The 18,097-nt window shown below is 33.9% G+C and overlaps 1 protein-coding gene across 1 annotated transcript in view; it reads left to right on the forward strand.

Moving 5' to 3' along the window:
- LOC143228012 (putative carbonic anhydrase-like protein 2) overlaps positions 1–17,645 on the forward strand; it is an 83,819-nt gene extending 66,174 nt beyond the window's left edge. Inside the window, exon 3 of the mRNA XM_076459358.1 lies at positions 17,332–17,645. Within this exon, the coding sequence (XP_076315473.1) occupies positions 17,332–17,489 (158 nt within the window). The 3' untranslated portion in view covers positions 17,490–17,645. The remainder of the gene's footprint in view (positions 1–17,331) is intronic.
- The last annotated feature ends 452 nt before the right edge of the window (positions 17,646–18,097 follow it).

Below are 18,097 nucleotides of genomic sequence, written 5' to 3' on the forward strand. Positions count from 1 at the left end.
GGTCTTGCGTTTTCCATTCCGCAAACACAATTAGAGAAACCGAACTTGGTTAGCAGTGCCTTTAACTAAGTCTTCATAATTATAAAACTTTCGGTGGACATAATGCAGCCTCAATCTGATTTACGTTTTAAGAAATAACTTTAGTGTTCGAACTTTCGGTCCTCTTAAGACGAGGATCCGATAAATCCAGTTATATCCGTAGAGTCTTCAATCTTATATCGCGGGTATAGAAACCAGATTTTTAACGTTGAAAGCATTCAGACTTAATGTTGTGCTACTTTTTAATATTCAAGAAATATTATTTTTTAAAAACACGAGACTATTCACAGGAATTGTTTTTAATGTTAAAATAACGTCGAAACTGCACTGTAATATTTGTTTTTTTGGTTTTGAATTTCGCACAAAGCTACACGAGGGCTACCTGCGTTAGCCGTCCCTAATCCCACCAACCGCCAACTCTTGGGCTACTCATTTACCAACGAATAGTGTGATTGACCGTGACTATATAACGCCCCCGCGGCTGAAAGGGCGACCATGTTTGGTGTGAGGAGGATTCGAACCCGTGATCCTCAGATTACGAATGGTAGGGGACTATATAGAGAGTGAATATATCTACCAACATTAAACATTGTCGCAATGTTGCATAAAAGAATGTTACATAATAATACACACAATAATAAAACATTGTTACATAATAATACAAACAATAATAAAACATTGTTACATAATAATACAAACAATAATAAAACATTGTTACATAATAATACAAACAATAATAAAACATTGTTACATAATAATACAAACAATAATAAAACTTTGTTACATAATAATACAAACAATAATAAAACATTGTTACATAATAATACAAACAATAATAAATCTTTGTATCATAATAATACAAACAATAATAAAACATTGTTACATAATAATACAAACAATAATAAATCTTTGTATCATAATAATACAAACAATAATAAAACTTTGTTACATAATAATACAAACAATAATAAATCTTTGTATCATAATAATACAAACAATAATAAAACTTTGTTACATAATAATACAAACAATAATAAAACTTTGTTACATAATAATACAAACAATAATAAAACTTTGTTACATAATAATACAAACAATAATAAATCTTTGTATCATAATAATACAAACAATAATAAAACTTTGTTACATAATAATACAAACAATAATAAATCTTTGTATCATAATAATACAAACAATAATAAATCTTTGTATCATAATAATACAAACAATAATAAATCTTTGTATCATAATAATACAAACAATAATAAAACTTTGTATCATAATAATACAAACAATAATAAAACTTTGTTATGCAATACGTACAACAATGAACAGGTTTTTTTCAGCAGTAAGATTAGTCACATTTTTATGATAATTTCTCATAAATATTAACAGTGTTACAGTACGTTATTATTATTATTAACAGTATTACAATACGTTATTATTCTTAGTATTAACTGTATTACAGTACGTTATTATTATTAATATTAACAGTATTACAGTACGTTATTATTATTACTACTAACTGTATTACAGTACGTTATTATTATTATTAACAGTATTACAATACGTTATTATTCTTAGTATTAACTGTATTACAGTACGTTATTATTATTAATATTAACAGTATTACAGTACGTTATTATTATTAATATTAACTGTATTACAGTACGTTATTGTTATTATTATTAACAGTATTACAGTACGTTATTATTATTAATATTAACAGTATTACACTACGTTATTATTATTAATATTAACAGTATTACACTACGTTATTATTCTTAATATTAACTGTATTACAGTACGTTATTATTATTAATATTAACAGTATTACAGTACGTTATTATTATTAATACTAACTGTATTACAGTACGTTATTATTCTTAGTATTAACTGTATTACAGTACGTTATTATTATTAATATTAACAGTATTACACTACGTTATTATTATTAATATTAACAGTATTACAGTACGTTATTATTATTACTACTAACTGTATTACAGTACGTTATTATTCTTAGTATTAACTGTATTACAGTACGTTATTATTATTAATATTAACAGTATTACACTACGTTATTATTATTAATATTAACAGTATTACAGTACGTTATTATTATTACTACTAACTGTATTACAGTGCGTTACTATTATTAATATTAACTGTATTACAGTACGTTATTGTTATTATTATTAACAGTATTACAGTACGTTATTATTCTTAGTATTAACAGTATTACAGTACGTTATTATTATTAATATTAACAGTATTACACTACGTTATTATTATTAATATTAACAGTATTACACTACGTTATTATTATTAATACTAACTGTATTACACTACGTTATTATTATTAATATTAACAGTATTACAGTACGTTATTATTATTACTACTAACTGTATTACAGTACGTTATTATTATTAATATTAACTGTATTACAGTACGTTATTGTTATTATTATTAACAGTATTACAGTACGTTATTATTCTTAGTATTAACAGTATTACAGTACGTTATTATTATTAATATTAACAGTATTACACTACGTTATTATTATTAATATTAACAGTATTACACTACGTTATTATTCTTAATATTAACAGTATTACAGTACGTTATTATTATTAATACTAACTGTATTACACTACGTTATTATTATTACTACTAACTGTATTACAGTACGTTATTATTATTACTACTAACTGTATTACAGTGCGTTATTATTATTACTACTAACTGTATTACAGTGCGTTATTATTATTACTACTAACTGTATTACAGTACGTTATTATTATTAATATTAACAGTATTACAGTACGTTATTATTATTACTACTAACTGTATTACAGTGCGTTATTATTATTACTACTAACTGTATTACAGTGCGTTATTATTATTAACATTAACAGTATTACAGTACGTTATTATTATTAATATTAACAGTATTACAGTACGTTATTATTATTACTACTAACTGTATTACACTACGTTATTATTATTAATATTAACTGTATTACAGTACGTTATTATTATTAATATTAACAGTATTACAGTACGTTATTATTATTACTACTAACTGTATTACACTGCGTTATTATTATTACTACTAACTGTATTACAGTGCGTTATTATTATTAATATTAACAGTATTACAGTACGTTATTATTATTACTACTAACAGTATTACAGTACGTTATTATTATTACTACTAACTGTATTACAGTACGTTATTATTATTAATATTAACAGTATTACAGTACGTTATTATTATTAATATTAACAGTATTACAGTACGTTATTATTATTAATATTAACAGTATTACAGTACGTTATTATTATTACTACTAACTGTATTACAGTACGTTATTATTATTAATACTAACTGTATTACAGTACGTTATTGTTATTATTATTAACAGTATTACAGTACGTTATTATTATTACTACTAACTGTATTACAGTGCGTTATTATTATTAATACTAACTGTATTACAGTACGTTATTGTTATTATTATTAACAGTATTACAGTACGTTATTATTATTACTACTAACTGTATTACAGTGCGTTATTATTATTACTACTAACTGTATTACAGTGCGTTATTATTATTACTACTAACTGTATTACAGTGCGTTATTATTATTACTACTAACTGTATTACAGTACGTTATTATTATTAATATTAACAGTATTACAGTACGTTATTATTATTAATATTAACAGTATTACAGTACGTTATTATTATTAATATTAACAGTATTACAGTACGTTATTATTATTAATATTAACAGTATTACAGTACGTTATTATTATTAATATTAACAGTATTACAGTACGTTATTATTATTACTACTAACTGTATTACAGTACGTTATTATTATTAATATTAACAGTATTACAGTACGTTATTATTATTAATATTAACAGTATTACACTACGTTATTATTATTACTACTAACTGTATTACAGTGCGTTATTATTATTAATATTAACAGTATTACAGTACGTTATTATTATTAATATTAACAGTATTACAGTACGTTATTATTATTACTACTAACTGTATTACAGTGCGTTATTATTATTAATATTAACAGTATTACAGTACGTTATTATTATTACTACTAACTGTATTACACTACGTTATTATTCTTAGTATTAACTGTATTACAGTGCGTTATTATTATTACTACTAACTGTATTACAGTACGTTATTATTATTAATATTAACTGTATTACAGTACGTTATTATTATTAATATTAACTGTATTACAGTACGTTATTATTATTACTACTAACTGTATTACAGTACGTTATTATTATTACTACTAACTGTATTACAGTACGTTATTATTATTAATATTAACAGTATTACAGTACGTTATTATTATTACTACTAACTGTATTACACTACGTTATTATTCTTAGTATTAACTGTATTACAGTGCGTTATTATTATTACTACTAACTGTATTACACTACGTTATTATTCTTAGTATTAACTGTATTACAGTGCGTTATTATTATTACTACTAACTGTATTACAGTACGTTATTATTATTACTACTAACTGTATTACAGTACGTTATTATTATTAATATTAACAGTATTACGGTGCGTTATTATTATTACTACTAACTGTATTACACTGCGTTATTATTATTACTACTAACTGTATTACGGTGCGTTATTATTATTACTACTAACTGTATTACAGTGCGTTATTATTATTAATATTAACGGTATTACGGTGCGTTATTATTATTACTACTAACTGTATTACACTGCGTTATTATTATTACTACTAACTGTATTACGGTGCGTTATTATTATTACTACTAACTGTATTACGGTGCGTTATTATTATTAATATTAACTGTATTACGGTACGTTATTATTATTACTACTAACTGTATTACGGTGCGTTATTATTATTAATATTAACGGTATTACAGTGCGTTATTATTATTACTACTAACTGTATTACAGTACGTTATTATTATTAATATTAACAGTATTACAGTACGTTATTATTATTAATACTAACTGTATTACACTACGTTATTATTATTAATATTAACAGTATTACAGTACGTTATTATTATTACTACTAACTGTATTACAGTACGTTATTATTATTAATATTAACAGTATTACAGTACGTTATTATTATTACTACTAACTGTATTACAGTACGTTATTATTATTAATATTAACAGTATTACAGTACGTTATTATTATTACTACTAACTGTATTACAGTACGTTATTATTATTAATATTAACAGTATTACAGTACGTTATTATTATTACTACTAACTGTATTACAGTACGTTATTATTATTATTATTAACAGTATTACAGTACGTTATTATTATTAATACTAACTGTATTACACTACGTTATTATTATTAATATTAACAGTATTACAGTACGTTATTATTATTACTACTAACTGTATTACAGTACGTTATTATTATTAATATTAACAGTATTACAGTACGTTATTATTATTACTACTAACTGTATTACAGTACGTTATTATTATTAATATTAACAGTATTACAGTACGTTATTATTATTACTACTAACTGTATTACGGTACGTTATTATTATTAATATTAACAGTATTACGGTGCGTTATTATTATTACTACTAACTGTATTACGGTACGTTATTATTATTAATATTAACAGTATTACAGTACGTTATTATTATTACTACTAACTGTATTACAGTACGTTATTATTATTACTACTAACTGTATTACAGTGCGTTATTATTATTACTACTAACTGTATTACAGTACGTTATTATTATTAATATTAACAGTATTACAGTACGTTATTATTATTACTACTAACTGTATTACAGTACGTTATTATTATTACTACTAACTGTATTACAGTGCGTTATTATTATTACTACTAACTGTATTACAGTACGTTATTATTATTAATATTAACAGTATTACAGTACGTTATTATTATTACTACTAACTGTATTACAGTACGTTTTATAATTCATTAGCTTATTATTCACTTAGACAAAAGTAACCCAAGAGATAAATACTGTTAACAAACTAGCTCTTCTCTATCAATTTAAAATTAGTACTAACTTAATACAGATAACTCTTTGTGTGGCGTTTCGTGAAACTTCTAGGAAACAAATGAACCAGAAAATCATTCGGCTTAAGAATTATGGAATAATATTTCTTACAACCAGTTCATACCTCGTGTTATTTTGATCGATGGTTTGATATTTTGTTTCGTTACTGTAATAACGCGTTGTGTTTCCAGATTGTCACAAAAGTCCTAGAAAAATTATGTAAGAATGCAAGCTTAATGTTTCAGCTCACGCGCATCAAGAAATCTCCAAGACGGTCCCATCAGCTGCGTCACTGTTACAGGAATATTTGCTCGTGACTGTTAATTATTGTATTCCGTTATGCAGAGTAGGCCTAATTAAAAAGATTCGTTGAAACACTGGGACCAAAAACCCATCTTGTATTTTCACTTTGCCTGTTCAAATCAAGTCGGTATTGTGTACCATTTTATAAAATATACTGTAAGTCTCTAATCTTTCTGTAATAACTTTCAATTAGTCGTAATTATTAAACTTACCATCCTACATAGAAAAAAACTAAGAGTACATAAACTAAGATGTAAGAAATTGAAAGAGTACCTAAGTGAGAATCTAGTCTGTTAAAGTGACACTCCCTGCATCTATTTGATTTCGCTATATTTGTAAATACACGAGATTAAAAACGTTTAGAGTTATGAGCTGACAGGCTAGAGGAATAGCAGTTAGTTAAGGGTCAGCTCTAGGGCTATCGTGTCTAAGTTAGGAATAGCTAGAGCATATTTTCATTGAGTAGCTTTGCGCAAACTTCAACAAAAACGAAGTAAGGAACAATGGAAAAGATGCCTGACGTACTGCTTCTTAGAGCGAATTCTTACAAAGCGTTAACACCATCTGCCTGACGTACTACTTCTTAGAGCGAATTCTTACAAAGCGTTAACACCATCCGCCTGACGTACTGCTTCTTAGAGCAAATTCTTACAAAGCGTTAACACCATCCGCCTGACGTACTGCTTCTTAGAGCAAATTCTTACAAAGCGTTAACACCATCCGCCTGACGTACTGCTTCTTAGAGCAAATTCTTACAAAGCGTTAACACCATCCGCCTGACGTACTACTTCTTAGAGCGAATACTTACAAAGCGTTAACACCATCTGCCTGACGTACTACTTCTTAGAGCGAATTCTTACAAAGCGTTAACACCATCCGACTGATGTACTACTTCTTAGAGCGAATACTTACAAAGCGTTAACACCATCTGCCTGACGTACTACTTCTTAGAGCGAATTCTTACAAAGCGTTAACACCATCCGCCTGACGTACTTCTTCTTAGAGCGAATTCTTACAAAGCGTTAACACCATCCGACTGATGTACTACTTCTTAGAGCGAATACTTACAAAGCGTTAACACCATCCGACTGATGTACTACTTCTTAGAGCGAATACTTACAAAGCGTTAACACCATCTGCCTGACGTACTACTTCTTAGAGCGATTCTTACAAAGCGTTAACACCATCCGCCTGACGTACTTCTTCTTAGAGCAGATTCTTACAAAGCGTTAACACCATCCGACTGATGTACTACTTCTTAGAGCGAATACTTACAAAGCGTTAACACCATCCGTCTGATGTACTACTTCTTAGAGCGAATACTTACAAAGCGTTAACACCATCCGACTGACGTACTACTTCTTAGAGCGAATTCTTACAAAGCGTTAACACCATCCGACTGACGTACTACTTCTTAGAGCGAATACTTACAAAGCGTTAACACCATCCGCCTGACGTACTTCTTCTTAGAGCGAATTCTTACAAAGCGTTAACACCATCTGCCTGACGTACTACTTCTTAGAGCGAATTCTTACAAAGCGTTAACACCATCTGCCTGACGTACTACTTCTTAGAGCGAATTCTTACAAAGCGTTAACACCATCCGACTGACGTACTACTTCTTAGAGCGAATACTTACAAAGCGTCAACACCATCCGCCTGACGTACTTCTTCTTAGAGCAGATTCTTACAAAGCGTTAACACCATCTGCCTGACGTACTACTTCTTAGAGCGAATTCTTACAAAGTGTTAACACCATCCGACTGATGTACTACTTCTTAGAGCGAATACATACAAAGCGTTAACACCATCTGCCTGACGTACTACTTCTTAGAGCGAATTCTTACAAAGCGTTAACACCATCTGCCTGACGTACTACTTCTTAGAGCAGATTCTTACAAAGCGTTAACACCATCCGACTGATGTACTACTTCTTAGAGCGAATACTTACAAAGCGTTAACACCATCTGCCTGACGTACTACTTCTTAGAGCAGATTCTTACAAAGCGTTAACACCATCCGACTGACGTACTACTTCTTAGAGCGAATACTTACAAAGCGTTAACACCATCCGCCTGACGTACTTCTTCTTAGAGCTAATTCTTACAAAGCGTTAACACCATCCGCCTGACGTACTTCTTCTTAGAGCGAATTCTTACAAAGCGTTAACACCATCTGCCTGACGTACTACTTCTTAGAGCGAATTCTTATAAAGCGTTAACACCATCCGACTGATGTACTACTTCTTAGAGCGAATACTTACAAAGCGTTAACACCATCTGCCTGACGTACTACTTCTTAGAGCGAATTCTTACAAAGCGTTAACACCATCCGACTGACGTACTACTTCTTAGAGCGAATACTTACAAAGCGTTAACACCATCCGCCTGACGTACTTCTTCTTAGAGCGAATTCTTACAAAGCGTTAACACCATCCGACTGACGTACTACTTCTTAGAGCGAATACTTACAAAGCGTTAACACCATCCGCCTGACGTACTTCTTCTTAGAGCGAATTCTTACAAAGCGTTAACACCATCTGCCTGACGTACTACTTCTTAGAGCGAATTCTTACAAAGCGTTAACACCATCTGCCTGACGTACTACTTCTTAGAGCGAATTCTTACAAAGCGTTAACACCATCCGACTGACGTACTACTTCTTAGAGCGAATACTTACAAAGCGTTAACACCATCCGCCTGACGTACTTCTTCTTAGAGCGAATTCTTACAAAGCGTTAACACCATCTGCCTGACGTACTACTTCTTAGAGCGAATTCTTACAAAGTGTTAACACCATCCGACTGATGTACTACTTCTTAGAGCGAATACTTACAAAGCGTTAACACCATCTGCCTGACGTACTGCTTCTTAGAGCGAATTCTTACAAAGCGTTAACACCATCTGCCTGACGTACTACTTCTTAGAGCGAATTCTTACAAAGCGTTAACACCATCCGTCTGATGTACTACTTCTTAGAGCGAATACTTACAAAGCGTTAACACCATCTGCCTGACGTACTACTTCTTAGAGCGAATTCTTACAAAGCGTTAACACCATCCGACTGACGTACTACTTCTTAGAGCGAATACTTACAAAGCGTTAACACCATCCGCCTGACGTACTTCTTCTTAGAGCTAATTCTTACAAAGCGTTAACACCATCCGCCTGACGTACTTCTTCTTAGAGCGAATTCTTACAAAGCGTTAACACCATCTGCCTGACGTACTACTTCTTAGAGCGAATTCTTACAAAGCGTTAACACCATCCGACTGACGTACTACTTCTTAGAGCGAATACTTACAAAGCGTTAACACCATCCGCCTGACGTACTTCTTCTTAGAGCTAATTCTTACAAAGCGTTAACACCATCCGCCTGACGTACTTCTTCTTAGAGCGAATTCTTACAAAGCGTTAACACCATCTGCCTGACGTACTACTTCTTAGAGCGAATTCTTATAAAGCGTTAACACCATCCGACTGATGTACTACTTCTTAGAGCGAATACTTACAAAGCGTTAACACCATCTGCCTGACGTACTACTTCTTAGAGCGAATTCTTACAAAGCGTTAACACCATCCGACTGACGTACTACTTCTTAGAGCGAATACTTACAAAGCGTTAACACCATCCGCCTGACGTACTTCTTCTTAGAGCGAATTCTTACAAAGCGTTAACACCGTATGCCTGACGTACTACTTCTTAGAGCGAATTCTTACAAAGCGTTAACACCATCCGACTGACGTACTACTTCTTAGAGCGAATACTTACAAAGCGTTAACACCATCCGCCTGACGTACTTCTTCTTAGAGCAGATTCTTACAAAGCGTTAACACCATCTGCCTGACGTACTACTTCTTAGAGCGAATTCTTACAAAGTGTTAACACCATCCGACTGATGTACTACTTCTTAGAGCGAATACTTACAAAGCGTTAACACCATCTGCCTGACGTACTGCTTCTTAGAGCGAATTCTTACAAAGCGTTAACACCATCTGCCTGACGTACTACTTCTTAGAGCGAATTCTTACAAAGCGTTAACACCATCCGTCTGATGTACTACTTCTTAGAGCGAATACTTACAAAGCGTTAACACCATCTGCCTGACGTACTACTTCTTAGAGCGAATTCTTACAAAGCGTTAACACCATCCGACTGACGTACTACTTCTTAGAGCGAATACTTACAAAGCGTTAACACCATCCGCCTGACGTACTTCTTCTTAGAGCTAATTCTTACAAAGCGTTAACACCATCCGCCTGACGTACTTCTTCTTAGAGCGAATTCTTACAAAGCGTTAACACCATCTGCCTGACGTACTACTTCTTAGAGCGAATTCTTATAAAGCGTTAACACCATCCGACTGATGTACTACTTCTTAGAGCGAATACTTACAAAGCGTTAACACCGTAGGCCTGACGTACTACTTCTTAGAGCGAATTCTTACAAAGCGTTAACACCATCCGACTGACGTACTACTTCTTAGAGCGAATACTTACAAAGCGTTAACACCATCCGCCTGACGTACTTCTTCTTAGAGCGAATTCTTACAAAGCGTTAACACCATCTGCCTGACGTACTACTTCTTAGAGCGAATACTTACAAAGCGTTAACACCATCTGTCTGACGTACTGCTTAGAGCGAATTCTTACAAAGCGTTAACACCATTTGTTCCGGTCAAATAATGACATGTATAACGAATCTTTCATCATAACTGACTTTTTTTGACTAAATATATATCAAAGATAATTTTACTGGTGTAACGTATAATTAATTACCTATGGTAATTTTCTCTCTCAACGTACAAACGTCATAAATATGTTAGTGGTTTAAACCAAATTATCAATGTTTTCCTTCTAAAGCTTCTTCGTTTGTTTGTCTGTTGCGACACGCAAAGCTTCATAATTTGCTATTCGTGCCATGTCCACTACGGGTTTAAAACCCATTTTATTTTAGAATAATAAGTCCGAAAGTTTACCATTGAGCCACTTGGGGGAGCTTTTCGTCGTTTTTATAAAGATAAATGACGTTTTCTTTCAATCCGGGGGTGACAGTGGTTACAGATACGTCATTAGAGAGAGGCAGTAAATATTATCTCTCTTTTAAATATTCATTAATATATCTACACGTTGAAAGCATTCTTATCTTATTAATCCTGTAGAATATTTCGCTTTAAATAAATCCCAGAGAACTCCGCTTAATCCAGGACTTCCTAACTAAATTAAGCGTCTTTGTTATCGTTCTGGTTTTATCCTACAAAAGCGAACAAACGAACCCGAAGCTTAGAAGAAGAAGGAAAAAATGTGCCTTTAGGAACTAATCCACTTCGAGAGAAATATATAACCCTCTCAGTCAACTGTCAACTACTGTTTCTCTTTCACAGTTGGAAAAGTGGTTCTTTTTTTTTTTCTGCTAAGTTTAAGTCGTGCTATGACTGATTATAGATTTGTTGCTTATGACGTGAGAAATGCTCCATTAACCAAGAAGTACGTAATATCTCCTCAAAATAACTACTAGAGCTCTGGATTTCGGAGCTGGCGAGCCAGGACTCACACCAATGAAATACCACAAACTATTACCCGCACTTTAAGCTGGATGCGTTATAAGCGTGACAGAAATCCTTGTCGTAGATGCTGAATCAGGATAGTGCTGATTAGCTGCCTTCCCTCTGGGCAGTGGTTCAATATTAGGACCAGTAGGAGGTAACCTTAGTAGCTAGGCAATAAATACAAAATATTAAGGAAAGGTGTTAACTAGATCAGGATTTGAATTTTATTCAAAATAAGTATTCGAAACCTGCCATAGAATTTATATAGTTTACACATTTAAAGTGTGTTTGTTTGTTTTTTAGTCAATTACTCACATAAATACAAAATAACATATCACAAAAACTTGCTAACAACAAAAGCATTTCAATTTAAGCCTAAATTTATCCGCATGCTTTTGGAGAATAAATAACAAATCAGGCCTAACTCAATCCTTTAGGCCTAATACACTAAGGCGCTCATAATATCGAATGTCGCCAAAGCTTTCTATGTTTTCGCCATCTCTAATTTTGAGCTACTAATTACAGAAAATGCAGCAGTCAGGAGCAACCTAACTAAGCAAGAAAAGGGATTGACTGGCGCTCTTATAACGCAAAATACTGGCAATTTTAAACGGATGATTCACTTTAAAGTTAGAAGGTATGGACTGGCTCTGTAGCAGAGCTCTGGATTTAAAACAAATTATCCGTCTAATTACGCCAGTAGACTAATTTCTTGTTTAATACAACATGACTAATGTAACACCCTGTTTAACTTTGATGTTGTATTATAGATTTGAAGTTGAAATTTAGCCTACAAAAATTTTCTGAGTTCTGAACTTACTCATCACGTTATAACGTATGGTGTTTATTATCATTAGTTTAAATCACACCTGTAACTTTTGTGCATCAGGACTGTAGCAACTGATACAATTAAGTTACTGAAGCTAACTTCTAACAACTGTTTGTCTCCTCATGTTATGGTGACGCTTTGAACAGATCTACCAGTTGCACATTGAAGCACTAATAATTCGAAGCACAAGCTGATCTTAAAAGAGAAAAGTTGGATTTCCGGACTCATTAACATCATTAGTTTAGGCTTAACAATCTCATTCTTATTTATATATATTGTGATTAGTCTGTGTTCGTTTAACTTATGACTTATTTACTACATCATCAGAAATGGTTTGAAGGATTGTTTTAACATATCTATTTAAATATTGAGTTTCGCTTAGAAGTGATTGGTTTATGATACAGTGTTGTGCTTTAAGTTCATGTTATCGTGATAGCTAACGATGTCCACTAAACTCTACCTGACCACGTGTTATAGTTTACTTTACCTGACCACCTGTCATAATTCTCTTTACTTGATCACGTGTCACAGTTCACTTTACCTGACCACGTGTCACAGTTCTCTTTACCTGACCAAATGTCACAGTTCTCTTTACCTAACCACGTGTCACAGTTCTCTTTACCTAACCACGTGTGACAGTTCTCTTCACCTGACCACATGTCACAGTTCTCTTTACCTGACCACATGTCATAGTTCCCTTTACTTGAACACATGTCACAGTTCTCTTCACCTGACCACATGTCATAGTTCCCTTTACATGAACACATGTCACAGTTCTCTTCACCTGACCACATGTCACAGTTCTCTTTACCTAACCACGTGTCACAGCTCTCTTTACCTAACCACGTGTCACAGTTCACTTTACCTAACCACGTGTCACAGTTTTATTTACCTGACCACGTGTCACAGTTCACTTTACCTAACCACGTGTCACAGTTTTCTTTACCTAACCACGTGTCACAGTTCACTTTACCTAACCACGTGTCACAGTTTTATTTACCTGACCACGTGTCACAGTTCACTTTACCTAACCACGTGTCACAGTTTTCTTTACCTGACCACGTGTCACAGTTCACTTTACCTGACCACGTGTCACATTGTTCTTTACCTGGCATATTTTCACGTTATAATTTATATATTCACCTATCACATGGTCCTTCATTTTACCATATACTGCAGTGTCCTTTACGTCACCATTACTGAAGCGTCCTTCATCTGACCATATATCACAGTGTTATTCGCTGACCACACATCACACTGAACTTACCTGACCATATATCACAATGTTATTCGCTGACCACACATCACACTGAACTTACCTGACCATATATCACAGTGTTATTCGCTTACCACACATCACACTGAACTTACCTGAGCACATATCACACTGAATTTACATGACCATATATCAAAAAACCTCCTAAAGAACTGCTTACTACAGAATCATCTACCTAGCGACGTATCAACACATCTGTTACGTGACTATGCACCATAATATCTCATATGTCACACTACCGGATCATTCATCACAGTGCCCTCTACCGGAATATAAGTCACTGTGTCCTTTATCTGACAATACGTTTGGTTTGTTTGTTTGTTTTTGAATTTCGCACAAAGCTACTCGAGGGCTATCTGTGCTAGCCCTAATTTAGCAGTGTAAGACTAGAGATAAGTCATCACCACCCACCGCCAACTCTTGGGCTACTCTTTTACCAACGAATAGTGGGATTGACCGTAACATTATAACGCCCCCACGGCTGAAAGGGGCGAGCATGTTTGGAGTGACCGGGATGCGAACCCGCGACCCTCGAATTACGAATCGCACGCCTTAACACGCTTGGCCGTGCCGGGCCCCTGACAATACGCTACGTTGTCCTGAGATATCTCTGTTTCCTTCTTTACATGTTTTATCATTTTTATCACGTTGACTTTGATGCCACTGGTTTCCTTGGAAACACAAATTCATATTGACGACACAGTCCACATCTCTAACACTTCTCTATCAGTTGTTACCCTTATTCCAAAGAAAAATGACCCTATTATTCCAAAAGAAAATTAATCCCACGAATTAGCTCTTATTTTGAAGAGATAGAGTTTCTAAAACCAAGGACTAATTTTAGATAACAACAAATGTAAAACACCAAACGTTAGACAATGTAAGTTTTAATAATTAAATGAATCAACAGCTGCGAGTCGAATTTGCTTCTGTCAGAACCAGACATTAGAGGTTATTTAGGTCGAATAATAATTTTGTTTGATAGATACTGTAAGTTCAATATTTTCATTATCACGTGCAAGTTAGCCCTCGCAAGCTCTTAACATATTTCTTTAATTAACTGGTTACGTCTTACAGAAAAATGGGAAAAATCCTCGCAGTTTATTTACCAAAATTTAACAAGAGCGCCTGTCTCGAACGTGAAGAATGTCACGTGAAACTGTCGTTATCCTATGATCAAAGATCTTTCTTTTCCCCCGAGTAATACAGTTTTTAAAATGTTTACTAACTCGTCAAACGGGATCGTTTGCGTTCTAGCCATGCGCAGTTCCGTTTTTACTATTACACATTCGTATATGTCTGTAAATTAATCTGTCTCTGCGGAATAATAAAACACTCACATGAGTTTCAAAAGCGGAGAAACAAATGAAACATCAGATATGCGCAGACGTTTGAAGAACATGAATATGGAAGTTCATCAGATGTGCGCAGACGTTTGAAGAACATGAATATGGAAGTTCATCAGATGTGCGCAGACGTTTGAAGAACATGAATATGGAAGTTCATTTCCGTTGCTTATTTAATACCATAGACGTCGAGTGCTATCATACACGTTTGAGAAGAAAATTTGCTTGGTTTTGGACAGAACGTATTACAAATCGATAGTTTCTTAGATTTACACGCATTAAAGAAAGAAACTTTCGCCAAAAGAAAAAATACAATTTTTATAAAGGCTCATTTTTGTCTTGGATATTCTATACCAAGGAAGTTTTGTTTTCCAGACACGTTTGTTCCGTTTTATAGGACAAAACGTTCTTTCTTGAAACTTGGTTTAAAGGCAGACGTGGAGTCGTGACTATCGCCTAGGGCTGCGTTTTCTGAGGTCCAACATTCACGTCACGATTGCTTCAACTCGCCTCTGCACTTACTTAAAACTGTGAATGAAAGTTATTAAAATGACAGTCAATCCCGATATTCGGTTCAAAGGCTGACAAAGCACTAGTGGCGGCAGGTGCTGCTCGCTTATTTTCTTTCCTCTGTGGCCCGGCATGGCCAGGTGGATTGAGGCGTGCGACTCATAATCTGGGGAGGTCTCGGGTTCGAATCCCCGTCACACCAAACATACTCGCCCTTTCAGCCGTGGGGGCGTTATAATGTGACGGTCAATCCCACTATTCGTTGGTAAAAGAGTAGCCCAAGAGTTGGCGGTGGGTGGTGATGACTAGCTGCCTTCCCTCTAGTCTTACGCTGCTAAATTAGGGACGGCTAGCACAGATAGCCCTCGAGTAGCTTTGTGCGAAATTCGAAAACAAACAAACAAACGAAAGCTATTGCCTTGAGATATATGTGTGTATTACCAAACAAACCGATAAGTTGAGGGTTTATCGGAACAAATATCTTCGTAAGTCGTAAGTGTACGGGTTATAAAAAAATTCTCATTTTGTGATTATTCTGTTTTCTCTCTTGTTTGTTTTTAACGTCACGATATTTTACGTTTGTTTGTGAAATGTTCCTGAAGAAATACAACAATATAACGTTTTTTAAGAGATCACGAGGAAAAATAAAATATTCTCGAAAACGGTCACGTGGAGTTTTTCTTTAACACAATTACATCGAACACGTGATCATATATTGAAGTTTGATAGAATAAGAAATTACATGAGAAACATTTCCTCGCTTAATGATCGGCTCGACATGGCCAGGTGGTTAAGGCACTCGCCTTGTAATCCAAGGGTCGGGGGTTCGAATTCTCGTCACACCAAACTAAACATGCTTGCCCTTTCAGCCGTTGGGGCGTATATAGTGATTGTCAATCCAACTATTAGTTGGTGGAAGAGTAGTCCAAGAGTTGGCGGTGGGTGGTGGTGACTAGCTGCTTTCTTATACTGCTAAATTATGGATGACTAGCTCAGATAGCCTTCGTGTAGATTTGCGCAAAATTCAAAATAAACTCACCGATCAAAATGTTCTTTGAATAAAGTTATAATTCGTTTATTTTATCTTGGAGCAACTTTCTGGGATCTTTTGAATTCAAAGTGAAGCTTGGGTGACGTGGGTCGTCACTTACACACGAACTTTATTTCTATATAGGGCCTATCTACCAAGATTTTCTTAATCCAGAGCGGATTTTTCTAAATCCATAATAGAGTTTATGTAATGTGATTTGTAGATAATATGTAACTCTTTCTATCTATGGCCTACCTAGTGGTATTTTTTTTAATCCATATTGAATTATTAGCTATATGGATCTCTGTTATGTATAATTCTTTCTATCTAGGGCCTACCTATTGGGGACTTCTGAATCCAGAGTGGAGTTTGTGTAACATGGGTCGTCGACAGTCACCTGTAGATATTGATCCATCGATATTGTTGTTTGACCCTCATTTAAGACCCATCCACGTGGAGAACAGCAGAGTGAGTGTAACATTCGTTTAAACACCGTATTATAACAATAATAAACATTTCAGAATTGAAATCTAATCCCAGTGGACGTACCTGACAACCTCGTGCTGTTGTTGAGTATCCCAGTTATGACTTTAAAACTTATGCTGGTAAAACCTATTTACTTTTTTATGATATTTTTGTTTTGTCAAAATAAACTGAGTTGCTAGCGATCCAATCGTTTCTAATGTTCAAACTCGCCCATAGAAAGACCTTCAAAACTGACCACACATTAGGATTTAAATTGACTGGTTACCTAGGAAACATTTTAAAAAGTGACCACTTCTCCAGAAAAAGTAATTTCAAAACTTGCCAATCACCTAGTGAGTTCCCGTCGCACCAAACATGCTCGCCCACTCAGTCGTGGGGGGCGTTATAATCTGACGGTCAATTCCACTATTCGTTGATAAATAGAGTACTCCAAGAGTTGGCGGTCGGTGGTGATGAGTAGCTGCCTTCCCTCTAGTCTTACACTGCTCAGTTGGGGACGGCTAGCGCAGATAGTCCTCGTGTATCTTTGCGCAAAATTCAAAAACCAACCAACCACCTAGTGTTTGTTTATTTGTTTTGAATTTCGCGCAAAGCTACGCGAGGGCTATCTG

This window comes from Tachypleus tridentatus, chromosome 10 (genome assembly GCF_004210375.1).
Source record: "Tachypleus tridentatus isolate NWPU-2018 chromosome 10, ASM421037v1, whole genome shotgun sequence".
NCBI lineage: Eukaryota > Metazoa > Arthropoda > Merostomata > Xiphosura > Limulidae > Tachypleus > Tachypleus tridentatus.